We start from the raw sequence: 27,597 nt of genomic DNA, 5'->3' as shown, positions 1-27,597 counted from the left end.
CTGCCTGGGCCACCACTCCAGGAAGGATCAGAGCTGCAGCCTCCCCCAGGGTGGGTTTCCCAAGGGTGGATTTCTGCAGAAATGGGGATTTTCCTCCTCCCTTGGCAGCTGCTCCATCCATCCTGTCCCGTGGGGCTCCAAGACCAGAGGAAGGTGCAGCTGGTCCTGCCCAGGCAGGAGAACCTGGGATGGTCACCACCTCCCTGCTTCCCAAAATTCTCCAGAGCCCAGCAGAGAGCAGGGGCCCATGGTGGTTACTGCTGGTGGTGTTTTCCCTGAATTACAAGGATGGGGCCTTTCCCAGCTCCCCAGTGGGAGGTTCCCACCTTTCCAGGGGTAGAGGTGGAAGTGGTGGTTGAAGTGAGGGAAAACTTCAAACCTTCATTTTTCCAACAGGAGAGAATGAAAAGGAAACACTGCCCAGAACCTCCAAAACTTGACAGCTGGGAACACCAACGGAGTCAAACCCTCCTCCACCTGGATATTCCCAAGGGGATTATCTCCCAAATGAGCTTTTTTTGGAGGGTCTTCCCCATCCCTGCAGCACCAAGACCTCTCACTCCAAACACCATGTCCCTTCCCTGTGGAAAGGACAGGACTCAAGCAGCCCCAGGAGGGAGAAATGTCCAGATTTCATCCCAACCCAAACCAGGCTCCCAGGATTGCTCCGTGCTCCTCCCCCACTGCAGCTGTGCCAAGTTTCCTTCCAAGTCAAAGTCTGCAAGGAACAAGTTTTCCTGGTGAAAATCAAAGGGGGAAATCAAACTGTTCCTCCAGCCCCTCAGGAGAACAAGATTCACCACAAGGTTTTTCCACTCAAGAAGCCAGAAGATTCAAAGTCAAGGTTTAAAATTAAAAAAAGAAAATTATATATATATATATATATAAAAAATAATCATTCTGCTCCCTCTCTTCCCCTGCTCTCCTCCATGTTGGGATTTGGCAACAGGGTCAGCACGTGGCCTGGATTTTCCCCTCAAGGAGATGGTGATTTTAAGAGCAAACTCTGCCATTCAGAGCATGTAGTGACAAATGCAAGTTCTCAGCAAGGGACCCAGGGCCTCTCTGTGCAGGGAGGCAGGATCCAGCTCCCAGCCCAAGGCAAGGAACTGAATCCAGCTGTGGTAAAAATACATGGGTAATCCAGAGCAGTTTCCCCACCTCCCCCCACCCCCAAGAAGCTGACAAGGAGCCTGTTGAGACACAGGTTCATGGCAGCACAGAAACATCAGCTGCACAACTGATGCATCCAGAACAAAGCTACATGGATCAGGTTTTTATGGCTCGTATCCCGGCGTTCCCAGGAATGCCTGGGCCCTGTGGGAGCTCATAGGTCACACTCAGGACTAGAGAGGCCCAAATTCATTGCACAGTTCAGAGGAGATGGCACCAGACAGGCCCTGGGCTGCCCACCAGCACGGGGGGCTGCAGACAGGAACAACCTTCCAAAGGCAGCTAAGCCTCCTCCCCCTGGGAAGCTGCCTTTCCACAAGGATCCTGGCCCAGGCCCCCTCCAGAGCTGCATTACACAGGGGGAAGGTTTGGAAGAGTTTCTTCCAATGGTTAAAAAGTTACAATCCTTCGTGTTTGATAGAAAAAAAAGTCCCAGGTAGAGAAGATTTGAAGTAAAACCAGTAAAAAGCCACCTGATGAGTTTGGAGGGGATGTCTGTGATCCAGACAGGAATCCCTCCCACCAAGCCAGCAGCTCCAGGAACATGGAGCCTCTGGTCCATGAGGGCAGCTGGTCCCACAGCACCAAGTCCTGAATCCTCCAGGAGAACAGACCCCAAAACTGCTGGCACCACACTGAGGAGCTGCCCCAAACCACCTCCTCCTCCTGTCCACCCTCCAGGCTGTTGGGCAGAGTTTTGCCTCCAGAAGGTTGGAAGTGTTTTAGAAAAGTTCAGCAGTCTTTGGAGAAAAAAAAAAAAAAAAAGAAAAAAGACTTGGGTGTTTTCCTTTACACTTGGGCAGTTTGGACAGGCTGGCTTCCCCCAGGGCTTCTCTTATTCTGAGAAAGAAGGGAATATATTCAACTCTGGGAACTCTTCGTTGTTGTAGTTGGGTCCTTGGTCTCCCAGCATTGTCAGCATGTCCTGTAGGGGCACAAGGAGAGAGTTACCACCTGGACTGGAACATCACCTTGGTAGTTTGGTCATGGAGGAGCCTGCCAGGAGCTGCTGGTGTCCAGGAGGGTCCCATCCCCTCCCAAGGGCACAGGGGGCTCAGGAGCAGCAAATGGAGTCATGGGCAGGGGCTGAGAACAGGGGGCAGCAACTCAGGGAAAACATCAACCCTCAGGAGTTCTCTTCCCTTCGTGGCATTTGGGGGCTGTTTGGCTTTTTTTGTTACTGCTTTTAATTAGAGCCAGAGGGGTTAATTCACCTGCAGAGCTGGCAGCTTCACACTGGCCCTGCAAAGGACCATGACACAAAGCTGGTCCAGCTGAGGCCTCTCTGCCCTCTCCAGCTCCACCACATTCCTCACAAGTTTGAGACCTCACCAGGTATTATGAACTAAGGAGACAAGCTCCATCATGTTGGTCCCCAGGGTGGCCCACCCCACTCCTCCCTCAGGAGGCTACAAAAGAACCACAGAGTCATGGAATGGTTGAGACTGGAAGTGACCTTAAAGATCATCAGGTTCCAAAATCCCCAATATGAGTGGGGACACCTCCCACCAGCCCAGGTTTTTCCAAGCAACACATTAGATCCTTGAGCACTTCCAGGGATGGGGCAGCCACCTTGAAGATCATGTAATAGATCATCTGGGTAGTCTTTAAGGTCCCTTCCAACCCAAACCATTCCATGACCTAAAGACCATCCAGTCCCACCCCTTGCATGGGCAGGGACACCTCCCACCAGCCCAGGCTGCTCCAAGCCCCATCCAACCTGCCCTTCAACACTGCCAGGGACGGGGCAGCCACAGCTTCCCTGGGCCAACCTCTTCCAGAACCCTCCCTACCCTCACGGGGAGGAATTTCCTCCTAATATCTAAACCATCTTACTGAGAAGACCTCAGGCTGGCTGGGCTGAGGCTGCTGCACGTGCTGCTCCCCCGAGGCTGGGCCGTGGTGCTGTCCCTGCCACTGGGGCCACATCCCGACGGTGCCGCCGTCCGCGCGCGCCGGGAAGGGAGCCGAGCCCTGCGCCGCCTCCGCGCCTGCGGGACACACAGCAGGGCAGGGGTTTGGTACCAACAGAGCTACCAGGGTCACCACAAGACTTGGAGGGGCCTGGTGGAGACAAGAGCCACGCAAGAGCTCTGCTGGCTGCAGGAACAGCTTGCACCTCAGCCTCTGCTGTCACCCAGGAGGTGTTTTCTCGGGATCTGCAGGGGAACCTGCAGGCAGGAGCCAACGTCTCCTCCCGTGCACTGGGACAAAAACCATCAGCTCTCGTGTCATTAGTTGCATATTTTGCTCAAGATGTGACTCTGAACTCAAAAATCTGGGTTTTCCACCCCTCCCCAAGCCTGGCCTTGCAGCTGTCCTTGGCCTATACCACCTGCACCCACACTTCCACTCAAGGAACCAGCCTGGCTTTCTCAAAACAAACGACGGTTCAGGTCAACACATCAAACCATGATGCTCCCAGCTCTCCCTCCCAGGGGATCTGGTTGTTGTCACCCCCAGCAGCCCCAGGGACACTCACTGAAGGCTGCACCACGGCTGGTGAGATTGGGGTAGGTGGGCCCTGTGGGGGAGGCCGTGGAGCCCGGTGCTGCCATGGGGCTGAAGGAGGATGGGGTCCCCTGGAATGTCCCCATGCTGAAGGAAGGGGGACGGGTCTTCACTGTCTGAGATGCCACTTGCTGGAAGAGAACAGGAAACAGGTGAGGAAGAGGAGAGATGCACTTATAGAACCACAGAATCAATACCCAGGGTTGGAAGGGACCCTATGGAGATCATCCATCCAACCCCCTGCCAGAGCAGGGTCACCTACACTAGATCCCACAGGAACACACTCAGGAGGGTTTGGAATGTCCCCAGAGAAGGAGACTCCACAGCCTCTCTGGGCAGCTTGTCCAGGGCTCTGCCACCCTCACAGGCAAGAAGTTCCTCCTCATGTTTAGACAGAACTTCCTACATTCCAGTTTGTGCCCACGACCTGCCATCTTGTCACTGGGCACCACTGGAAAGCCTGGCCCACCCTCCTGCCACCCACCCTGTGAGCATTGATAAGATCCCCCTCAGTCTTCTCCAGACTAAAACAACCCAAGTCCCTCAGCCTTTCCTCATGTACTACTCCCCACATCAACTCCTTTGCTGTTCCCTCCCCAGCAGTTCCCTGTCCTGGGAGAGCCCAGACCTGGACACAGCTCTCCAGCCACGGCCTCACCAGAGGAGGTTTATCCTGAACCCGGTCCCAGCTGGGGTGAGAACACATTGGGACTGGCCCCAGCACACCCAGCTGGGGCAGGGCAGGCTGAGGGGACCCAGGTGTCCCTACCTGTGGGGTGAAGGGGGGTCGTGTCCCCGGGGCCCAGCCGGTCCCGCTGGGCTGCGCGGGGCTGGAGTGGCGGGAGATCTGGGGCAGGATGCGGCTGGAGGGCGCGGGCGGCTGCGGGACCAGGCTGACAGGAGGCACCAGGCTGCTGCTCCTGGGAGCACGGAGAAGCACAGAACCAGGGAGGGGTTTGGGGTTGGAGGAACCTTAAAGATCATCCTGCCCCACCCCCTGCACGGGTAGGGACACCTCCCACCAGCCCAGGTTGTTCCAAGCCCCACATTAGTTCCTTGAACACTTCCAGGGATGGGGCAGCCACCTTAAAGATCATCCAGTGGATCATCCACGTGGTCTTTAAGGTCCCTTCCAGCCCAAACCATTCCATGATCTAAAGACCATCCAGATCCAAGCCCCTGCATGGGCAGGACACCTCCCACCAGCCCAGGCTGCTCCAAGCCCCATCCAATCTGCCCTTGGACACTTCCAGGGATGGGGCAGCCACAGCTTCCCTGGGCAGCCTGTTCCACAGGAGAGGAATGACTACAGGACAGGACAAAATGGCCATGAGGCCTCTCCAGGCCCAGGAGACCTCACCTGAAGTTCTCAGCAGGTCGGGATGGGGTGAAAGTGTTTCCCTGTGTGAAGAGGGGCTGGTTGGCAGGCACGGTGCTGGCAGGGAGGGCCTTGCTCTGCTCTGTGGAGAGAGGAGCAGCCACCTCAGGGCTCAGGGAGTCTCAGCAGCAACAGGGACAGAGAACCAGTAGCACGAGATGTGCCCGTGGGAAGGAAGACTGAGCATCATACACGACTGTTCCTTGTCCAGACACAGACCCCAGGCAGTTTAGTAAAAGCCTGTTTAATCTGATTTCCTCTCCATTTGCTAATAAACTTTGCATTAAGGTCCTGTGGGGCTGGAGCATTCACTGCATCCGGTGCCCAGACTAGGAGCAGGGCTGCTCTCTGGGGACAAGCAGGATCAGACCAAGAGACACCTCCCTCCTCAAGCCTCCCCAGAACAACATCAGCTGCAGGACAACCCACTGCCACAAGTGTAGGCAGGGATTACCCACCCAGGGTCAAAACCAGCCCAATTCTGGGCTGCCCAACACTGTGACATTGAGCCCCTGTGCCCAAAACTGCTCTGGGTGACACAGGGAAGAGCAAAGAGCACTGGGATGAGATGGGACACAAGGTCCCCCAGCCCAGCCCTCCCTACCTGTGCTGATCCCGCTGTAGATCTCGCTGAACCTGGGGTCCCTCTCCTGGCTGAACAGGCTCTCTGCCTTCTCCAGGGGTTTGCTGTGCTCGGGGCCCGCGGCGCTCACCGCCTGCACGGGAACCTGGAGGCAGCAAGAGAGGTCAGTGCCTCGGGCAGAGAGAGGCTGATGGTCCCTGGGGACAGCTCAGCACTGAGCTCCCAGGGAAAGGCCTGGCAGGCAGGAGGCTCCTGCTCCACGGGTTCTGGCATGTCCCATGGGGACAAGCAGGGCTGGCAGCAGGGAGACAGGGGAAGGATGTCACAGGGGCAGGTGGGAATCGAGCAAGGAGATGCAGCACAGCCCCAGGCAGGAGGACACACCTCCCTCTCCCAACTCTCTGCAGCCTCAAGCCCATCTCCTGTGTCCACCTCCACAGCCCCAGCAAGAGGGGACTTCAGTAGTGCAGGAGGACAAACACTGGGGGGAACCTGTGGATTTACCTGTGAGTGGTCGTACCCAGCCAGGCTCTCTCTTCCTGGGACCACTTCCAGCTCTGCCTGCTGTGGTGGCTGCTGCTGCCTGAAATAGAAAGTCTCTGTAACAGGAGAAGAGGGGCTGCTAAAAACCATCACCAGGGGAACAGACACTCTGTGGTCACACCAGTTTATTCACTAGCCCAGAGGAGCTCCCTGCTGCAGAGAGGAAAGGCTAGGGAGGAAGGCTGCTTGAGAGGAGGGCAGAGCCAGCAAGGGAGGCAGGGAGAGAGGAGCTGAGCACCTCCTGACCTTGAGGGCAGTGGTGCTGTGCCCATTTCCAGGGGCAGCCCGACGTTCTGCCCCAGCTGGGGCCTCTGCAGGGAGTTGGACAGGGCAGGCCGAGACTCCTGGCTTGAGTTCCTTCACAGCAAAGAAAGAAAGAAAAATATTTTACAAAAATAAACCCCAGGAAAGCAAAGAGCTGTCTGCTGTGCCCCAGACATGGCTGGGAGCTTGGCTTCTGCAAAACCCTCTGGAGTGAAGGATCCTTCCACTGTTTCCATGGTCTCTGGGAGGGGGTGTCATGTCATTCACAGCCACAAGCCCAAGGGCTCTGCCCCCCCAGCAATTAACCACCCCCGGGAGCACGGCCGGCCCTGCTGCACCCTCAGAGCTCCAGCTAAGGTTGCAGGAGCCCAAAAACCCCCCAAGTTTTCCAGTCAGACATTCCAGAGCTGGAGCCTGCAGGGACCACCAGCAGCTTTAGGTTTCAAGACCAAGATGCTGGTGGAGCTGGTCATGTCCTTGGTAACTGCCAGAGGTTGGTGAATGTTTAACTCCTACAAGAAAGGAATACAAATCCAGCATTTTCTCAGCAATTCCTTTACAAGCTGCTGCTCCAGGAGCATCTGAGCTCAAAGACGAAACGATACAGAAAACCCTGCCAAGGAGCACGTGGGTAAAATGCACCTGACACCCCAGCAGACACAGATGCTGCTGCCCTGGCCCCAGCTCATGCTGTGCTTTCAGAAGCGCAGGATGGATGCGAGGATGGATGGGTGTGGGATGGATGAGCTCAGGGATGTCTCTACCACTGGGACAGGAGCCCAGGCCTGGATCAGACCTGCCTCTGCTCACACTCAGCTCTTTAAAGCCAGAGGGACTTGCACTGCTCAGCTCTTGACACCTCAGCAGGAAGGGTCTCCCTGCCCCCAGGGCAGAGCTGCTCCCTGCACCCTGGGACCTTCTCACGGATAAAAGACCCAAACGTCCAGGCTTTTCACCTGCCCACGAGCAGCCAGGCCTGTCTGCCTGGCAAGAGGGATTCCATTTGCTGCTCCCACCCAGCCTGCAGTTCTGAACCACATGCAGACACGTTTTTCGCCCCCTTTATTCCAGTTGCTGCTCTTCTGCAAGGGGCCTGGAGCTCCTCGTGGGCAGAGGGAGCAGCTCTGACCACACCAACTGGCTACAATGGTCAAGAGAGAAGAGCAGCAACAAGAGCAGCCTCCCCAGTGCAGCTCCTTCCTGAATCCAAACTTCAGCAGCAAAAAACCCAAGTGTTCACTTTCTGCCCTGAGCTGCAGCCAGTTCTGCTGACATGAGAAGCCCCCTCTGGGCCACCTGCCCCCCTAGACTGCCCCAGGAGTCCAGGAGCCACATCCACAGCCAGAGTCTAATATTAGCTTCAAGTGCAAACACAGACTTGCTCCAGTAACCCGAGTTAAAAAAGGCCCTGCTGGAGCTGAAGGCTGGCAGCTTGCTGAGCCACACAGCCCAGAGAGCCAGAAGGATCCAACCTCTTGCACGTCAGTCCTCCAGTGCCTGCCACAGCCCAGGGAGGGAGCACTCAGGGGCCTGAGGGGCTCCTGCAGGGCCTACACAGACTGGTGGGAAGCTTGGCCAGGGGGAAGACGGAGCTCCTGCCGTTTTGTGCTGCTGGTTATTCTGGGACAAGATCCTGGCAGGGTCCTGGGCTATCACTGGTGCTTGGCAAGTCATTTCCATGTACATACTTGACATTGGTGTTGGTACAGATGATGTACTCAATTTCATCCGAGTAGGGGTTCTGGAAGGTAAAGGAGCTGGTTCTCATCCAGAGCCATTCCCGGTTTTTGGATCGGAATCGGAACATGACTGACAGAACCTGGCCTTTTAACTTCACCACCTAAAAAAACGTAATGCATCAGTAGGACCTGAGGAGAGAAGGAGTTGAAGAGCAACCTGCTCCCGAGCACAAGCCTCCCCCACAGACCCCTGCCATGGCCCCTTGGCCTCCAAGCCTTGGTCTCCCCCAACTACATGGTCCTGGTCCTGCCACTGGCCCCTCACACCAGCCTGATCCCCAAGGGATGTGGGAGGGGAATCCAACAGTCCCTTTCCAGCTTCCACCTTCCTTTTTTGCACTGGTGAGATGTATGAAAAAGCCTCTGGTAAATGAAGCACATGCTGTGGCTTCTGATTCCAAACTGTCTGGACAAATGGATAATGAGCAGCTACTTTCTGGAGTCATGAAAGCACAGGGGCAGCCTTACCTGCCCTGCCACCCGTCCAGCGCCCTCAGAAATAAGAGTAACGACAACAGGGCAAGCAAATCCCATCCACCTCCAGCTGCAGCACTGGGCTGGGCCTAGAGATGAACCAGGGTTTCAGCCCCAGCAGCCTGGCACTCAGGTAGGCACTCGGTAGCCACGTCTCTGGCCCTAAAAGCAGACTGGACTGGCAGCCAGAGGGTGAATTCAAGAGTTAGACATCAGATGCTCCTGGTTTGCTCTGCACATTTACCACAGTGTCTCTCCCTGGGACTGTTTGCCCTCGGGCCAAGGAGAAATACCCAGGGTTGACTTTTCTCTTGGTTTTCCAATCAGTTTAATTCCTTTTCCATCAGATTCCCAGCTGAAAAGCACCCTGCAGAGTGGCAGCTGAAGTGCTGTACCTGCTGGAAGCTGTCCCGCAGAAGCTGCTGGTCTTCTGGGTGGCAGAAATCCACAATGTCCTTCCCCAAAAGTTCCTAATTTTGAAGGAATTGGGAGAGAGAGTCAGTTCATCTGGCAGGCAGATTCCCCCTCCAGGTCTGCCCCATTAATCCCACTTTGGACAGGGAGTTGCTGCTCCCCCAGCCCCCAGTCACTGTGACACAAACCAAGCACAGGAGCTGTCGTGCTGCATTTGGAAGAGAAGCACCAATAACGTTTGATCTCCCACTCCAGTGGAGGCAACAATGATCTTAATTGACATCAGACACAACCCAGAGCCACCCACTCTTCCAGGGATCAAAGTGCTTAGGAAAACACATGGAAAAGCAACTGGTGGAAAAAAAACCAACACAACAACCAACCAACCCATGTCTGGTTTAAGCCCTGAGTGTTGTTTTATCAGATCTGTTGGACAAGCAGAGCCACGATGGAGAAGGGAGGGAGGAGGGGATGGAAGAGGGACCAGTGGCTCTTCCCAAGGCTGGTTCCTCACCTGAGGCTGGTAGCCAACAGTGGCCACACAGCGGTGGTCGATGAAGGTGAAGATGCCCTCAGTGTTGTGCCTGGAGATGAACTCTGTGGGCTGACAAATGTTGTTCATGTCTGTGCAGTTGGGGGAGCTGGTGACCTGCCAGGGCAAGACAGAGGGGCAGGGTGACCAAGTCTGGCAAGAGCTGCTGCTCTCTCCTCACCAGCCAGCCCTGCAGTTTGCAGCAACCAGGGAACAGCCTCACACAGAAGAGCTTTCAGGAGAAGGCAACGTTGGAGCAGTGAGGGATGCCCCCCTAAGACCACATCTGGAGGGTTGTGTCCAGTTCTGGGCTCCCCAGTTCCAGAGGGACAGGGATAGACTGGAGAGAGTCCAACAGACTACAGGGATGATGAAGGGTCTGGAACACCTGTCATATGAGGAAAGGCTGAGAGACCTGGGGCTGTTTAGTCTGGAGAAGACAAAGAGGGGACCTGATTCATGTCAACCAGTATCTGCAGGGGGGTGTCAAGAATGGGCTAGTCTGTGTTCAGTGGTGCCTGTGACAGGAAGAGGGGAAACAGCACCAAGTGACAACACAGGAAGTTCCACCTCAACATGAGGAGAAACTTCTTTGCTGTGAGGGTGAGGGAGCCCTGGGACAGGCTGCCCAGAGAGGCTGGGGAGTCTCCTTCTCTGGAAACTTTCAAGACCCATTTGGACACATTCCTGTGGGATCTGCCCTGGGTGTTCCTGCTGCAGCAGGGGGGTTGGACTTGATCTTCAGAGGTCCCTGCCAACCCCAAGGACTCCATGATTCTGTGCCACCCACCTGGAGCCTGCCAATGGCCACCAAGCAAAACTTGCTGCCCTGGCCAGCGTCCGGGTCATCATCAGGCAGGGAAACACCTGGGAGGGAAGGGCCAGAAACCCCAGCAAGGTTAGTACAGCAAAACCAGCCCATTTCAGAGGCAAGAAGTGCAGTCCTGACTTCAGTACCCATCTCTGCCACATTTTCTAATTTCCATATCCTTTTCCATGAAGGAATCTGACAAATTCAGCTGCCTCCCCCTCCCTTGGTTCCCAGAAGGGTTAAACACCTCCCTGACTTTAGGACAGCGGGATATTATTTCCACCCTCTACAGAATCTCTGCTGTTCAGACACAACCTGTTCCAGCCCTGCAAAAATTACTTCAATCCCACACCAAGAGAAAGTGATGGAGCTGTTTGGGAAGGATTTGCTGGCACATCCAGTTGCCAGAACAGAAAGTTTCAGACCCTCTGCTCTTCAAACCTGCCACAACTGAAGCCTCAGCCAGGTCCTTACCTGCAGGGGGCCAGGCCTTGATGTAGCCCGTGCAGTGCACCACGACGTAGTGAGGCTCCCCATCCTTGGCTGCACCTAAACCATTCCTTGAGAGACAGAGAGAGGCTGGATGTTAAGCTGGGGTGCAGTGAGGCAAGGCTTCTATTTCTGTTTTTGAAAAGCTTCCACAGAACATCTCCAAGACTCAGCAAGAGGTGCAAGAACAGAACAGGCTGGAAACTATCTCAGTTTCAAATGAAAAGGGACAATATAGAACAGAGCCCAAGAGCAGCTTGAAGAAGATGAAATTAAGCTCAAATCCAACCTTGGAATGAGGAAGGACTAATATTCACTGGGATTCTCTCCCTCAACACAGTTGTACTTTGGTTCCTCCAGCAGACCTGAACTCTTCTGTGAGCTGCACACCCCCCCTACACACACGTGTCCCCCCACCCTGGTGACAGAGCTGTCACCCTTGTGGGACTCACCTGCAGCGATTCCTCATGAAGCTGAGACGATTCACAGAGACGGGATCCACGGAGCTGCTGCCACACCTGCCCCAGGAGCAGAGTGGGAGGGAAAAGCTGTTACCCCTGGGCAACACCCAACCCATCTGACAGCCTTGAAGTACTCTGTAAATGGGGAAGGACCTTGGAGCCCCCATCACAGAAGTGAGAAACATTCTACAGGCTTCAAGAAGGGAGGTGACACGTGGGAGCAGAACAAATTGTTCCTGGAAGGTGGATCATCTACAACAACAGCCTTGAGAGCCACCCGCACAGGGCAAAGAAACATCTCAAGAACTTAACTCTTGGCTTTGTGTGGACAGTTCAGCCATGTTGTATCATGTCTGTGCCAGAGTGTGCAAAAAACAAGCTGGAGTGAAAGCATGATGAGGCCAGGCAGCAAGGCCAGCTCCAGGCTCCAGGCCCTGAGGACTTTCTCCCCCATTACCTCATCCTGCAGATGAAGGATCTCCGTGAGCCCATGCACATCCTCATGGACTGCTGCCCTTCCTTCTTCACAGTCCCTGTCTTCAGATCTAGGATGCGACCTGAAGAAGGAAGGAAACAACCCAAGATGCAACATGAGGCCCTTCACCAAGGCAGGCACCAGGTAACATTGTAGGAACCAGCAAGACAAGTGTCCCCAGGGGCACCTCATGGGGTGGGGGGTCCTTGTTAGGAAGGCATCAGTTTGGTTCCTTCTACAAAGGGAAGGTTTGGATCCAAGTGCTCTGCAGGCTGCCCCCAAGGCTGCCTCACCTGTCAGGGCATTCTCAGAGGTGGAGAGCTGCTCCCTCAGCTTGCCCACGTCGTCAGGGTGCACCTGGTCATAGAGGGTGCTCCCAAACCACTCTGACTGGGCCTGGCTCAGCACCGGGGTCACCGAGTCCGACACGTAGACCACCCGCCCCGTCTCGCAGGACACGATGAACAGGAACCCATCAGCTGCCTCCAGGATCAGGTGTTTGAGCTCCTGCAGACACAGACAGGCTCTCAGCCCCACAGCCACACGTTGGGAAAGACCTCACCCAGGCCAACTGGCCACCCAGGGAGAAGAAGTAAAAAAAAAGACCCCAAACCCACAGGCTAAACCACCCCCACCCCCCACAAAACCACCACCACCACTGAAGCCACATAACCCCCCCCCCCCCCATGCCCACTGGAGCACACCCTGAAGTGCCACACCTACAGGTTTCTTGAACACCTCCAGGGATGGTGACTCTACCACCTCCCTGGGCAGCCTGTTCCAATGTCTGACCACTCTGTGGTCAAGAAATTCTTCCTGATGTCCAATCTAACCCTCTCCCAGGCAATTTCAGGCCATTTCCTCTAGTCCTGTGGTTATTAACTTGGGAGAAGAGCCCAACACCCACCCCCCTACAGCCTCCTCTCAGGGAGCTGCAGAGGACCATGAGGTCTCTCTCCCCTCAGCCTCCTCTTCAAGATGAACAATCCCAGTTCCCTCAGTTTAGGTTATTTATGGTAATAAAAAAACCCTGAAAACAGGAATTTTTCCTCAGAATGTGACTATTTGTTCTTTCACATATTGCCCAACAGGCAGTTACCCTATTAGGGCAACGTTTTGTTGCTAAAGACATGAACTGAAATGTAAATCAGATGTAAATCTGCTAATTAAATTGGTAGGTAACGAACTTGTCATGAGATCAGATGCATTTTGCTGACAAACAAGTGCTACAGAGGAGCCACTGCTTGCTGGAGTGAAGGTTGTTGAATGTGTTGCCTCCATAAATCTCTTCCTCCCCACCTTCAAAGGTGGGGGATGTGTCATCAGAGCCCAGAATGAAGCTGGACCGGGATTTTCCAGAATTCATAGAATGGTTTGGGTTGGAAGGGACCTTAAAAGATCATCCAGTTCCAACCCCCTGCATGGCAGGGACACCTCATGCTAGATCAGGTCACTCAAGGCCCCATCCAACCTGGTCTTGAAGACCTGCAGGGAAGGGGCAGCCACAACCTCCCTGGGCAACCTGCTCCAGCATCTCACCACCCTCCCAGGAAAGAACTTTTTTCCTAACCTCATGAAACGATTCCCTCCCATTTCCTCCTGATCAACCTCACTGCAAGGCGAGGAGTCCCTGTCCCTGCACTGGAACTAGATGATTTTTAAAGCCCCTTCCCACCCCAACCACTGCCCCCACCCCACGGCACCACCCCCCCAGGCAGAAGGGTCAAGACCTGGTCAGTGAGGAAGGAGGGTTTGTAGGTGCCATCCGTGGAGGTGTTGCCCGTGCCCCTCAGGGACTTCATGTGGGACACGGCCATGCGCAGGATGGTCAGCTTGTCGGGCTTGCGGGCCAGGGCGCTGCAGGTGGGCACCATGTCGGACAGCTCGGTGATGTAGGCTGTCATCTTGTTCCGCCGCCGCCGCTCGATCTCGCTGTGGTTTTCCCTGGAAAGCAAACAAACACAAACCACACGAGGCCAGGGAGGAGAGGAGGAAGTTACCCCAGGCAGGGGGACAGAGGTCTCAAGGTGTTGGGGGGCTTGGGGGGGGGGGTTGTCTCCCCACGTTCCACGCTTTCCAGAGTGCAAAAACACAGGAGGTGCTTCAGGGCGGTCAGGAGGCAGGACAGGAGCTGCACATGCTGGGCGTGCACGAGGGGAAGGAGGGCAAGGAGGAGAGTCTATGGTTGGACCTTCCTGGCTGCAGGCAGGAGCTTTGCCTGGGTTCCCACCACCCCTCTGGGGAGGCACCAGCCAGGCCGAGCTGCCCCAGCAGAGCAAGAAGCTGCCCCCAGGGCTCCTGCTGCAACAAGAGGGTTTTTCTCTTGCTCTCCCTCCTGGTGCTGAGGGAACCTGCTGCTCCAACAGCTTTGCTGCAGCCTGGAATGACTGATCCCACCCATTGTTTCTCTCAGGGTGAGCCATGTCCCCTCTCTGTCACTTTCAAGACACCGTGTGCCTCCATAACCAGACGCAGAGGCCAGGGCTGCAGCTGAGGCACCTCAATCACACCAGAGGAGCCTCCCCTGGCAGTGCATGACACTTCTCAGTGACATCCAGAGCCTCTCACAACACCGTGGCAGGAGGGAAGGGCTTCAGGGGGGACATGCACCTGACTCTGTACAGCTCCAGGCCAGTGTGGGTGGCCCAGGCACACACACAGACCTCCCGAGAGGCCCCACGACCAACACTGCCCACCTAGAGTCCTCCAAGAGGTTCTCCACACACCTCCTGCAGGGAAGAGTCCCCACCAGCCCCCAGAGGGCAAACATCACTTGTTTAGACATGGTTCTTTCATCCAGTACATGTAGTTTAACTGGGTTGCTAAGGTGGGTTTCTCAAACCAGATCCTAAAAGCCAGGTTTCCCATAGAGAAGGATGGATGGGATGCAAGAAGCACATGGTGAGAAACTAAATGAGATGGAAAGTGTTGGAAGGAACAGACAGGCAAGTGAGCTGAAGAGGATAAACAAAAATGGAGCATTTCTCACTGCCAGGTGTCTGCAGTCACTCAGTGACCCTGCCCTTTGCTGCAAGAGACTGACCCTCAGGAAGGCAAGTTCTCACACTCACCTTGGACTCAGTTCCTCCAAACCCACGTGCTCAGGTGTCAAAATGAAGCCACCTTCACTGCAAAGCTCCTGGGAAACCTCAGGCCACTTCCCTGCCCCACTGCCCAGGATTCTTTACCACAGGCTCTGGTGTGACAGTGACCACTGAGAGGTGGGGCAGGGAGAAGGGTCGTTGCTTCCCCAGAGGAGAAACCCCTGAAGAAGCACCACTGCACTCCCAGCCCCATCTCTGGTGTCTCCTTATCTCCTCAACAATTTAAACTCTGCAGCTGGGCCTGAAGCTTTTGTTTTAAAACCAGCCAGCAGGCAATAAACTGACCAGAACTGTGGCATTCTCCCCTCCCAAGAGCCTCTTTAGCCCCATGTGTTGCTCAAGAACCAGCCCGGGGTGGGTGGGACAGTCCTAAGAAGTCCCAGGGTAGGTTTGTGGGATGCAAACCTCCAAGCAAGGCTTCCTGCAGGAATGACCAACCCCAGGCTCTGCAGACACCAGCTGGGGTGGAAACAGCAGCAGCCTCCCTGGGAACTTCAGACACTTCTTATTTTGCAGCTGAGAAGGGGGAAGGGGCACATTTCAAGTTGGGGGGGGGGGGGGGCGTTTCTGCTGAAGAAACAGTCCTGCCAACACTCTGTGTCACCCAGCTGCCCTGGGGGCACAGCCCTGCACCACCACCAACCTCCTGCACCAAAGTACAACCCCTGAGGTACCTGCTTTGGTCACTTCAGCCACAGTCCCTGATTAATTACAAACAGAAACTTGGGGTAAATACAGAAGTTCTGCTCTCAGTGAGCCCAGGGGCAGGACACCACCCTTCCTGGAAGCTTTAAGGGGTAGAAAAAGCTGAACTAGTTCACTTTTAAGGCCCGTTTGACAGCAGGACAGCATCCCTGTGACAAATCCTCACCAAGGAGAAAGAGAATTGACCCTTTGGCACCTTGATCCAGCCCAGGAGAAGTTGTGTTCAGCACAGGTTAGCAAAGCTGCAGCACTCAGAGAAAGCAACAGCCCAACCATGCACTGCCCTGAGCTCTCTGGCAAACAAATCCTTCTGTGTGCTCCCCAGAGACACCCTGCCCAGGGGACCCAAGGCCTTTCCCCTCCTAACTCCAATTACACAGTGATTTCCAGAGGTCTGCTCAGCTTCAAGTCCTCTACTGCAGCAGATGGGGGAAAAGAAGGGAGGAAAAAAAAAAAAGAGCAGGGATGCCTAGAGAGACATTGAGGAAAGGAAACACTCTGCTTGTCCATGCTTGAAATCTCCAGTCTCCTACCTGGCAAGTCTCTCCTTATCCGCTGAGCTCTGCTCATCATCAGACCTAAAAATAAAACCAGCGAGCTAAGCTGAAATGGAAGAAGTGTAAAGAAATGAAAAATGGGAAGATGTTCCTAGGAAACCCAGCCTATGGACACCTCTGTTTTGCTGTTTTCAACTCCACAGAACCAAGCAGTTGTTGTTAAGTCTGCAGCAGGACACAGGGCAGGTGTCTGCAGGTTCTCAGGCTGCTCCCCAGGGGCAGCTCTGCCTCCCACGGGGCTGAGGTGCAGCTTCACCTGAGCAGGATGGAGTTAATGGGAGAACTGGGAACTGGAGCCCCAAGTTTTCTCTGAAGAAAAATAACCAGCAGCCTCTTTGATGGTATCCTTCAATCAGAACAGCAGATAAAACCCACCCCAAATTCCACAAAGGGTGTAAAGTTCACAGCTACACACACATTTTTGTAGCTCCACAAACAGCACTTGGGACAAGGCAGCTGAGGTGGCTCCTTGAGAGGCAGCACGGGGGGGTGACAGCACAGGGACCCCTCCACAGCCCCCAAGGGGGAGGAACCTGACACCTGGTTTTGCAGAGCCTGGCTGTGAGCCTTCCTCACAGAGGTCTGGCTGCCTTGGAAAACAAACTATCCCCCAAAAGCTACTGCAGAGAAAGAAGGCACCAGACAGGGTCAGGAAGGCAGGAACACACCATCCCAATGGCTGAGCTGCTAAAAATTGCCTGTGGATTCATGGAGTGTGGGAGGTGGCTGCAGCTGTGGGACCCTGCCACCTCCAACGGGGTTAATACTGCAAAGTAACTCCTCACATTCACCTTCACCTTCTCCTTTCACCTCCCACCACCTGAGGAGGGAAGAACATTCCCGGGGTTGGTTTGTTCCTTCCCTCCTCACCTGCCTCAGGAGCATCAAGCCAAGGATGCCCAGAGGGACCAGGAGCCCAGCCCAGCTGTGGCTCTGCAGGCAGAGAGCAGAACTCTCTCCTGAAGGGCCATGACCTGCTCAGCACTGCAGCACCCACCCTCAGCACCTGCTTTTTTGGGTATTTTACACTCTCTTGGCATTTCAGGGCATTATTAGGACCTTATTATACCTTAATCTCCCAGAGTTATTCTGTTTGGGCTGGCAAAAAGATTTCTAACCTGTTTAACCTCAGAACAAGTCAACACATTTAAAGAGCTGGAGAGCCCCAGCACCAGAGTGGCAGGTAACAGAGTGACAGGGACCTGGAGTTCTGGCTTTGACCTTTTTTTGTTGTTCCCTCCCTGCACTGAGGCTCTGACACAGGTTTATTGTCTCAGCCAGAGCTACCAAGGCTTTGCAAAATGTCTCCTCTTTCTTCCTAGACTGCTTTCAGTGCACAACCCCAGTGAAAGTCCAGGGAAAAGGCCCCTGTCCCCATCACCACTCCTGGCTCCTCCTGCCACAGGATCATCCTGGAATTTACAGCACGTTCATGCCCCGAAGACCCTCACTTGGGCAAAAGCCTGACACACCAACACAAATTAAACCCTTTAAATATCTAAACTGAGCTCCACGGGCTTTAAAAAGCTGAAAAAAAATCCTATGAGGCCAGTCCCAGATGGCACAGAGCTGCTTTCAGACACCAACAATCAGAGCCAAAATCTTGCCCATGATGTTCCTGCCCACGGATCTCCAGAAATTCCTCATTTATAGAGAAAGCTTCAAACTCCCCCCCCCAAACACACAAACCACAACATCTGCCAGGAAACCCTGTCCAAGTAAAACTTGAACTAAGGATGAAACTTGTCTCTGGGTAAGTTTCTTGAGCAGGAAGGAAAGAAAGAGTCCAAGGCAACAGCTGAAAGAAATGGTGAAAAAGAGGAAGGTAACTTCATCACACTCATAATGAACTGGTCCAGAAACCATCAAGGAGAATGTCTGGATCCTTGGGTGTACCTTCCTTCAAAGGGAGAAGATCTAACGGCCAGTTAGAAGGATCTGTCTCACAGTTAAGGTGGTTTGGCACCAAAAGCTTCAAGAACTGCATCATGGCAGATTCTTACCTGGCAAATCTCTCCTTATCATTGGGCATTGGGTCATCGTCACACCTGGAAAGGGGAGAGGAAGGAAGCTCTTAAAGGGGTGACACTTCTTTCCCAAAGGCAGCAAGGACAGGGTTTAATAAGGGACAAAAAAAGGCAGACCCTGCTCTGCAGAGGCAACCCAGAGCTACACTCCTCATTTAGCCAGATAAAAGATGAAGGGTTAATGATTTTTTTTTATCACCTTGGCCATGTTTTCCACACCACATTCATCCCCAGAACATAGGCACCAAACTGGGTGATTTCAGCACAATCACACACAAAGAAACAGGTTAAACTGCACTTGGAATATCCAGTCAGTCCCAATCAAGACCCTCATCCCCAGGGTCTCTGGAGGGAAATGCCCAGTTTGTTTCCAAGTCATTCCACAGCCTTTAGAAGATGGTGACATACAGACTTCCAGCAGAGCCCAATCCCAAACCATGACTACAAATAAAGGACACAAGATCTTCCAACCCTTCTGTGCTCCATATGGATCACAAGAGGAGGAACTTGCAGCCTGGCCAGCTCCTTGGGAGTGGGGGTGTCTGTAGCTGAACCATCCTCCCAGCAGATGAGAGCTGAGCAGGACGTGTCAGAGGCCCTAGGAACGCGCAGCCTCTCGCTCTTGTGCTGACAAGCTGTTGGCAGGAGGCTCTTCCCTCTGATCAGGAGGGGCTGGGCCAGCAGCCCTGCTCCTGCAGCACCCAGCAGGGTGCTGGAAGTGTCCATGGGATCCAGCTCAGCTTTTGAGATGCTGGGATCAAACCCAGCAGCACGATGGAGCTGCTCAGCCCAGGGCTTGGGGGCCTGACTCCTGCAGCTCACCTCACCTGGCCAGGGGGCTGGTACAGGGAGACCCCAGATGGAGCCTGTGACCAGGGGGTGACAGGATCCCCCCCAGGAACAGCCCCTGCTCTGCAGCCACAGCCCCACGTGCTCAGCAGCTCTGCCTTGGCGTCAGCTCCAAAGTTGGAGGAATGCTGCTGACCAGGGGCAGGGGAAGAGCTTCAAGAAGTGGAACAACTGCCTCCTTCAGAACCCTGCTTCCCTCTGTGCTGCTGGAGAGGAAAGGCCACAGGAGCAGCTCTGGGGGAGGCACAGGGACACACCGAGACCCCTCAGCAGGAACCTGAGGGTGCCACCTTCTCCCTCACCTGAGGAATTTACTGTTTCCTTCTCCATCATCATCAAAATCGAGCCTGAAAAACAGAAGTGAGAAGGTAACGATCAACCAAGAGGTTCCTCCTTCACAGGTTGCTTTTCCACCTGCCCCTACAGGGATGCAGATGATTCCTGACACAAAGATTTGAAATAGTTTCAGGGGATAACGTGAAAGAAGCAGTTAGAAGGGGGCTTCTGCTCTGGAGAGAGGCAGCCCACGGGAGGCACCCCCTGCACCACAGCTGTGTCTCCCAGCAGCACCCCGAGCCCCACAGGCTGCCAGGGCTGCTCCTCACTGCCCAGGGACAGACCCACAGGCTCCCAACTGAGCCCTCCCGACTCCAGAGCTTGCATCAGTCATGCTTTGAAAGAAGAGAGGAGGGCAAAACACTTCAGGAGTTCAAGTTCAGGGGGGTGACCTGCATGGCTGGGGCCCTCAGCTCCAGAGCAGACAACGCTGAGGTGTTTTGCTCCAACAGGGTCAAAAAAACTTCCCTGTGAGTAGCCATGAGAGGACAGAGGGAAGAGAGGAAAGGCTTTTTCCCCTGTGGATCCCTCTAGGAGGGAAAGTCGAGGTGGCAGCAGCGCCTGTTTGCAATGGAGTGGGAGGAAGAAGTGGGAGGAGCTGCAGGGGCGGGGGAGCCCCAGCAAATGGAGGCAGGGGAAGAGCCGAGGGCCGGGCAGGAGATGTTAATTCGTTCGAAAGTTGAGAGGAAACTTCTTGTGCCAGGAATTGGAAGAGCAGCCACTCATATCCTTTTAATTTGCAAAGGCATTTTTAGCAAACAAAAAGCCTCCCACAAGCACACTGCGGCTTCCCCCCCACCCTCTCCGGGGAGGGGACAGTCCCAAAGGTCTGGGGAAGGCCCCAACATTCCCACTCTCTGCCTCCCTGGCAGCCACGGGCTCATCTCGCTGCTCCAGCGACTCCTGTGCCAACCCGTGCTGAGCAAACCTCTTCCTCGAGGTGCAACTCAACTCTTAATCCCCTTTTTATGAGTATGGCTGCAACAGGCCCGTTTGGCATGAAGCTCAGCACCACAGGGGAAAAGGAGGGGACCAGCACACCTGAGGGACGAGGCCACCTCCGCTCCGCAGAGGACAAGTTTCCTCATCCCAAGGCTGCCTGCTGGTTCAAGAGCACAATGCTTCCTCAAAAACCACACTTCACACACACACCCCTCCCCAGAAAAGCACCAAGCCCAGAGCCCTGAGCACCCACTCACCCTGGACGTCTCTTGGTGGGTCTTTGAGCGACGGCTCCTCCCGCCTGAGCGCCCGGCCCGGGGTTCCCTGCGCCCAGCGAGGACACCTCCGAGGCCATTTCTGGGGAGTGGGAAACAGAAAATGAACCAGCGTTAGGTCAAAGCCCCTGTGGTCGGGCAGAGGTGGGGAGCTCTCCACGAATTGCCCCCTTTAGAAGCCACTGCATTTCAGCATCTGCCGGGGGTGGGTTGGGGTGGGTTCGCTGAGGGTCGGCGTCGGCCCCGCGCGCACCCTGCTCGTCTGCTCCAAAGCTGAGATCCCGGAGCTGAAAGCTGTGGAATCCTTTGGAGCCAGAGGAGGAGCCTGACGGGGTGGTGGGTGGGGGCTGGACCCTCCCCGTGTGCTGGCTGCAGGAGGGGTGGAGAGCTGTGGCTTTGCCCAAATCCATGGAAGCTGCTTTTGGGAGAGGGTTTGTTTCCCAACCCCAGAGACAAAGAAGGGAGCCGTGGAAACACCACCCAGAGCAGCATTCCCAGCCTCGGGCAGGGCCGACCTGTGGGCACCACAGCCACCACCACCAGGCTCTGCTTCTGCTCCTCCACACCCAGAGCAGAACATTGATCCTTCCCTGGCAGGACCCTGCCTCCATGGAGCACTGGGGCTGCCTTCCCTGCAGCAAAAAGACCTTCTGTTTTACAGGTAGAGAAGTGGCAGAAGCAGCAGGAAACCCGATCAGTGCTTCTTAGGGATGAGAGAGGCAGGGAATGCTCTCCAGAAGTGTTGGGTTTGTGGAGGTCACGCCACCCCATCACAGAATCACAGATCATGGAATGGTTTGGGTTGGAAGGATCTTAAAGATCTTCTAGATCCAACCCCTCCCACCCTCCAGCGGGTTTATTATTTGGACACAAGAGGCAATTTTTTCCCCATGAGGACAATAAAAGATTGGAACAGTCTCCCAAGGGAAGTGGTGGATCCTCCCACACTGGACAGTTTGAAGTCTCAGCTGGACAGGGTGCTGAGCCACTGCCTATCAACTCCAGCAGCACCTAGATAGGTTGGACCAGATGATCCTGGAGGTCCCTTCCAACCTTCCATGCCATTCCATGACTCTATGATTCCCTAATCCCAGTCCTCTGGGAGCAGCTGTCCCAGGCTCTGGAGATGCTCAGAGCCTGCTCAGCACAGCCCGGGTTGAACCCACCTCACCAGAGCTGCCCTCACCCTCCTCCAACACCAACAGCCCAACCTGCACCAGCACCAGAGCTTTTACACAAGTTTTGAGGAGGTTTTGGCAGTTTCTGCAACAAAACCAGCTCTGTCCTCTTTTTAGCAGCTGTGGTTTGTAGAGTTTGCTGCTCAGCAGCTGCCAGGCTGCCCCCAAGTCCTGGCTGCAGCCAAAGAACCTGCTCCACCACCTGCAAACCGAGCTGTTCCTTGAAGGCAGAAAACCCACTTCTGCTTTGTCCAAGTAGAGAAGACCCAAAAAAAACAAACCTCAAAGGACCACCCCACCCCCCCCAAAAAAAAAAAAAAAAAGCCCATTGCTGGGGCTCCCAAACACCCAGAGCTGCTCACGCATGAAATGCTGCCAAACCAGGGAGACAAAGATCCAAGTGAGGTTCAATAACCACGGCAACAAACTGAGGCTGAAGCTGTGAGGCCACCTGAGATCAGCTCAGCTGGACACAGCAGCTCCAGCCCCCTGGAAACACATCCCAAACTTTGGGAATTTCTGCCAGAAAAACGTTCATCCTTTCCCACAGTAACACTGTTGGCCTCTGTCACTGCCTGATTTCTTCTCTGCCAAGCAGCTGGCACTGCTGAAGGAGTTTCTGCCTTCCCAGTCCATAGTATTTCCCAGAGGTAAGAGCTGGGATGAGCATCCAGCTGGAAGCTTGGCCATCCAAGGGGCCAACAGTACCAGCCCCAAAGAGCAGCAGGAGGAGCAGAGCAGCTGCAGCCCTGACTGCAGCAACACAGCCCAGGGCTGCTCTCCAGCTCCCCAAAAAGTAATAAATTGAGACAAATCCAGGATGGAGACTGGGATTTTTAAAAGATTAATTGGAAGCTGGTGGTTTCCAACACCTGAACATGTTACAGTCTCAGCTGGGAAATCTGTCCTGAGGTGACTGGGTCAGGTCAGCTGGTGTGATCCATCTGAAATCCCTCCATCCATCACAGACCTTCCCCACCTCCTCTCCCCTTGACTCCAGATCACTCAGACACCCTGTGCCCCTTCCCTCATTTCCAAGCAAAGTCCCAAGTGCAGAAAGGCCTGATATCAAAGGTCCTTGCTGAGCAGAACGTGGCCCTGGGTGCAAGCAATCAGGTGAGAAGGTTTATTCCTCCTCCCCAGAAGCCTGTAGCTTTCCAACAGCTCCCAACTGAAACAGTTTCTGGAGCAGGGCAGAGAACCATTTCATTAAGGAGAGAGGAATTTCCTCTGAGAGGCAGGGGAAGGAAGTGACACTGAGCTTTTCCTCTGCAAATCAGCTTTTAAATCAGGCCAGGGAGGGGTCTCTGTTTGTTTTTACAACCCTCATCTGAGCCTCCGCTGCTCCTGAGGAGCCTCCTGCCCAGAGGAGCATCTCACAGCAGTGTCACATGATGGGAGCATTTCCCTCTCACAGCTCAATGTGCCCCCTCACATGTGGGAGAACAGAAAATACCTTGAGATCTTCCAACATAAGTTGGTCACAGTTTGTTCTGCACACTGAGGGAGAGCATCCAAATGGGTCTGTACCCCAGAAACAGAGCAGGGGGTGGGAAGAGGCTCGTTCACCCTTCAGACTTTCTGGAACACTCACACAACAGCAAAGCTTCCCAACACCCCCATTTCCCCTAGTCCCAGCCTCTCTTCAAAGCCCAGATGTCACCCAAAGCCCCCCTTGATCTTGCTCAGAAGGCAGGGTGGGCTTCAGGGGTCACCACTGCAATGAGCACTGTCCTTGTTGGGTCTCTGCTCCCAGCCCCTTCCAGAACCAATCCCTGCTTCCCTTTCCCATGTGCTCCATCCAATTAAGGCCAGCAGAGATGGGAGCAGCCCGGAGAAACCACCTTGTTTGTAACTGAATATCAGCCTGGAAGCACAAACCCTCCTGCAGCCAAGCGACCCAGAATAGCACAAGCTGGAGGGTCGCTCTGGGAATGGCATCTCCAGAGCCCAGCTCCCAGCCCAGCTCTCCTGGGAAAGGCTCTGTTGCAACTCCTGGCATCTCCACAGTGAAAAAAAGCTTCAGAAATAGTCCCAGAAAAATATTTCAGAGTTGTGATTTACGAGGCAGGCCTGCCAAGAGCTCTGAAATGCACTTTTATTGTCCCGCTCGGTCTGCTCCGGGCGGGCACCGCGCAGAGCAGACGTGGAGGTTCCTGCTGCAGCTGGAGCTGAGGGTTGTTCCCCCACTTCAGCCCAGAGAGGAGTTTAAATTTAACTGTCAAGGAGCCCCCCAAAAAGCCAAGGAAGCTCCCAGCAGGTCTGGAGCAGATCAAAGCTGTCAAGAGAAACCAGAGCTCTGCTGCAGAGGCTTCGCAGTCAAACCCTGCGGAGGCACTTGGGGAGATTTGGGCTTCAGGGAAATGGGGATTTTTAGGTGGTTTGGATTTCCCAGCTCATCCCCAGGGGAACCTGCTCCAGCTCCTCGCTCCCAGGGGAACCTGCTCCAAGAAGCATCACAGAAGATAACTAAAGCAGTACCTGACATCACCCAAGGAACGTTGCAGGTGAGGCTCATCGCATCCTCACCCATCAGCACCAGAGCTGCCCTAATCACCCCAAGTTCAGCTAAAACCTGTACATAAATGCTATTAAAACCAGTAAACTACTGCAAGCAAGGCCAGCCACTCTCCTTTTTTCAGCCTCTCCCCATGTTTCCAGCCCATCAGGAGCTTCTATCCACTCTTCACTCCCACCCAGGCGACTTCACCAACATGAAACCTGCTTCAATTGGCACACGGGGAGACTGTCACCCCAGTTCTCCCCACAGCTGGAGTCTCTCCCAGTTAAAACAAGATCAGGGAGCTGGGATGGGAGGGCTCAGGCTCACCTCACCCTCAGGAAGCTGAGGGGGATGGAAGGGTTTGCACCTTTTCCCAAGGGATTTATTTTGCTGACCATCTCTCTGCATTTCCCCCTCAGCTTCAAAGGGCCGAGATAATTTTGGTCCCTCCATCCACTCACAGTGAGAAACATTAAGCACAGATTTTCTGAGCTCTTTGCCCCCCTCCCTCTCTCCTCCTCCTTGGGAATTCATTTAAAACTCTCCCATTATGCAAAACATGGGGTGACTCCCAGGACTCCACTGTCACACTCAGTTTAAAACCAGAAGGATCCTCCTTCCCTCACCCACTGGATCCCCTGGCTCCTCCTTTTCTCAATATTTAAAGATACAAGAGGTTCCTGTATCATCAGAATGAACACTACTACTAATAAATAATAAATCTTCCTTCAGCAGTTCCACTGAACAGTCCTCAATAGACCTGGGCATGTCACACAGCCCAAAATCTCATCAGCCTCAAACCACAAGCAAGAACAGGCAGAAACCACAAGCCAAAATAAAGGAAAAAAAAAAACCACAGAAGCTCAAATTCTGATGCCAGTCACCACGTTATAAACCCATTACAGCTTCACAGGCACCAGGTTGTCCCAGAGACACACTAATTTCAGAGCAATTTAGCCAGAAATCTGCCAAAGCCTGAAAGGTCCCATTTTATTTGGCAAGCATCAGATCCCACCAGCTTCCAGCTGCCTCCACGCAGGGACTCAGCCCTTGCTCAGCAACCTGAGAGAGGAAAAGTTGGAATATCATCCTGCTTTCTGCAGGCAGGCACTCACAGCCCTGGTGACACTCCAGCTGATCCCACCCAGCAGCTCAGAGAGAAGGGGAGAGGAGATTCCCAAGAGTCCTTTTCGAAGCAGCACATCAGGGCTTGACTGGTGCTAATTCAGTAAAGCCTCCGTGAAAGGGACGGGGTCTAAACGCAGCACAAAGCGACTCCTGAAGGGCAACAACCAGCAGCCAGCCCTGCTGGTGCCTGCTGCCTCCCGGGGTGATGGGAAGCAGAGCCCAGGTCCTTGTCAAACCCCAAGCGCTGAAGCTCAGGGAGCTGACAGGAGCACCAGCACCTTCCCCCCCAACGCAGGGGGCTCACACACCGTTTTCTTCCCCACCTCCAGCTCACCTCCCTTCCGAACCAGCCCGCTGCCCAACGAAGTGCCTCCTGTGAAACTTTCTGCCACCTGACAGCCACACGAGCTCTCCGAACCCCCTCGGAGCACCCCAAGCCGGGTCCCTCACCACCCTTTCCCCCCCACCGGCTCCTTCATTTCTTCTCCGGGGTGTCCCCACCCCATCCCACCCTCCGGCACCCCCAGGCCCTACCCGACACCGCCCCAGACCCTCCAGCTTCTAGATAACACCCCCTTGGCTCCCCCAAAACCTCCTGCAACCCCATCAACCCAGCTCCTCGAAAGCCTCCCACCCCGGGTGACCCCAAAACCGCCACGGCCCGAGCCTCGCCCACCCGCCCTTCGGCCGAGCCCCTACGAACATCCCCACCAGCCCCGCCGACCCCAACACACCCCTCCGGCGGCAGCGGCCTCTCTCAGAAACACTCCAGAGCCGCCCAGCAGCCCCGTGCCCGGCCCTGCCTCCCCTCACAGCCCCTCAGAGCGCCGGGGCCCCCTCAGGCGCCCGGGACACCCCAGGCCCGGCACCCCCCCCGCTCCGCCCCGGCGGCCCCTCAGCCCCCGGCAGCCCCTCAGCCCCCGGCAGCCCCCGCAGCCCCCCGCAGCCGCCCGGCCGGGCTCACCCGGGGTGGCGGCGGTGGCTGCCATGGCCGGCGGGGCGGGCAGCCGCCCCCCGCCTCCCTCCTCGCCGCGGCGGCCAAGATGGCGGCGCAGGAAAACCCTCCGCGCCGCCGCGCAGCCCAACCTGCTCAGCGACGGGGGGCGGGGCCAGGGCGGAAAGCGGCGCTCCTATTGGCTCAGACGAAGGGGGCGGGGGGCGTGGCCAGCAGGGTAGGGTGAGGGCGGGTAAGCCACGCCCCTTCACGGGGAGGGGGGGCGGGGTTATGGAGGGGGGCGGGGCCAATGCGGGAGGGGCGGGGGGAGGTGGGGCTGTGTGACGTCACGGGTGGGTGACGTCACGGGTTGTTTGGGTTTGGTGGATCCTGCTGGGATTGGGGCTGGGATGGGGATGGAGACTGGGACTGGGACTGGGACTGGGACTGGGAATGAGCCTGGGATGGGGATGGAGACTGGGACTGGGACTGAGACTGGGACTGGGACTGGGAATGAGCCTGGGATGGGGATGGAGACTGGGATTGGGACTGGGATGGAGACTGGGATGGAGACTGGGATGGGGATGGAGTCTGGGACTGGGGTTGGGATAGAGACTGGGATTGGGGTTGAGTCTGGGTCAGGGATTGGGATTGAGCCTGGGATGGGGATGGATCCCGGGATTAGGGCTCAGGCTGGGATTGAGGCTGCAACTGGGATGAGGGCCAGGGCAGGGATGGAGGTGAGGGTGGGGAGTCAGGCCGGGGCTGGGATTGGGGCTGGGATTGGGGCTGGAACAGCTCAGGATTAGGACTGGGGGGGAAGCGCCACGTACTCATTAATTAGTGCTGATTGGGGGACACTGCGGGACCCCGGGATCCTGCTGGGACAGGGAGACCCCGGGCGCAGCGTTCCCCTTGTCCCCCCCCATCGGCGGGATCCCAAACCTCAGCCTTTCCCAAAAAAAAAAAACCCAGGGAACCCCAACATCCCCCGGGAACCCCAAAATCCCCGGGAACCCCAACATCCCCCAGGAACCCCAACACCCCCAGGAACCCCAACACCCCCCGGGAACCTCAACACCCCCAGGAACCCCAACACGCCCCGGGAACCCCAACACCTCCCCGCCTCCCCCATCACCCCCAGAGCTCTCCTGGCCCCCCCAGCAGCCCCCAGCCCACTCCAACCCCTCAGGTCCCCCCCCCGGCCCCTCC

The 27,597-nt window shown here is 55.4% G+C and overlaps 1 protein-coding gene across 3 annotated transcripts; it reads right to left on the bottom strand.

Moving 5' to 3' along the window:
- Positions 1–845: 845 nt before the first annotated feature.
- Positions 846–26,528, bottom strand: ARNT (aryl hydrocarbon receptor nuclear translocator). 3 transcript variants are annotated; one of them, XM_051641006.1, is made up of 22 exons: positions 26,416–26,528; positions 20,625–20,724; positions 19,392–19,436; positions 18,217–18,261; positions 16,190–16,234; positions 13,578–13,791; positions 12,141–12,354; positions 11,830–11,929; positions 11,364–11,429; positions 10,897–10,982; positions 10,402–10,478; positions 9,594–9,728; positions 9,061–9,135; positions 8,141–8,292; positions 6,435–6,545; positions 6,150–6,228; positions 5,667–5,790; positions 5,045–5,144; positions 4,454–4,604; positions 3,656–3,815; positions 3,010–3,164; positions 846–2,098 (listed from the first exon to the last, which is right to left on the bottom strand). In XM_051641006.1, exons 1-22 carry the CDS (start codon positions 26,438–26,440, stop codon positions 2,009–2,011), a joined length of 2,349 nt encoding a protein of 782 aa, XP_051496966.1. In that variant the 5' UTR covers positions 26,441–26,528; the 3' UTR covers positions 846–2,008. The 3 variants fall into 3 exon arrangements, with proteins under 3 accessions (XP_051496966.1, XP_051496967.1, XP_051496965.1); XM_051641007.1 differs by lacking the exon at positions 16,190–16,234; XM_051641005.1 differs by lacking the exons at positions 18,217–18,261; positions 19,392–19,436; positions 20,625–20,724; positions 26,416–26,528 and having other exon boundaries at positions 13,578–18,206.
- Between the last annotated feature and the right edge of the window lie 1,069 nt (positions 26,529–27,597).

This window comes from Apus apus, chromosome 27 (assembly GCF_020740795.1).
Source record: "Apus apus isolate bApuApu2 chromosome 27, bApuApu2.pri.cur, whole genome shotgun sequence".
In the NCBI taxonomy this organism is placed as follows: Eukaryota; Metazoa; Chordata; class Aves; order Apodiformes; family Apodidae; genus Apus; species Apus apus.
The sequence above is the reverse complement of the archived record's forward strand: the minus strand, read 5'-3'. Positions and strand labels throughout refer to the sequence as shown.

Bases quoted from the DNA above. Each gene is read 5' to 3' on its own strand.
- ARNT (XM_051641005.1), bottom strand. From the start codon at position 14,270: ATGGCTCACCCTGAGAGAAACAATGGGTGGGATCAGTCATTCCAGGCT. The intron at 11,930-12,140 runs GTGAGGCAGCCT...TTCCTTCTTCAG, and splicing joins CTCTGAGAATGCCCTGACAG to GTCGCATCCTAGATCTGAAG. The intron at 5,145-5,666 runs GTAGGGAGGGCT...CTCTCTCCACAG, and splicing joins CTACAGCGGGATCAGCACAG to AGCAGAGCAAGGCCCTCCCT.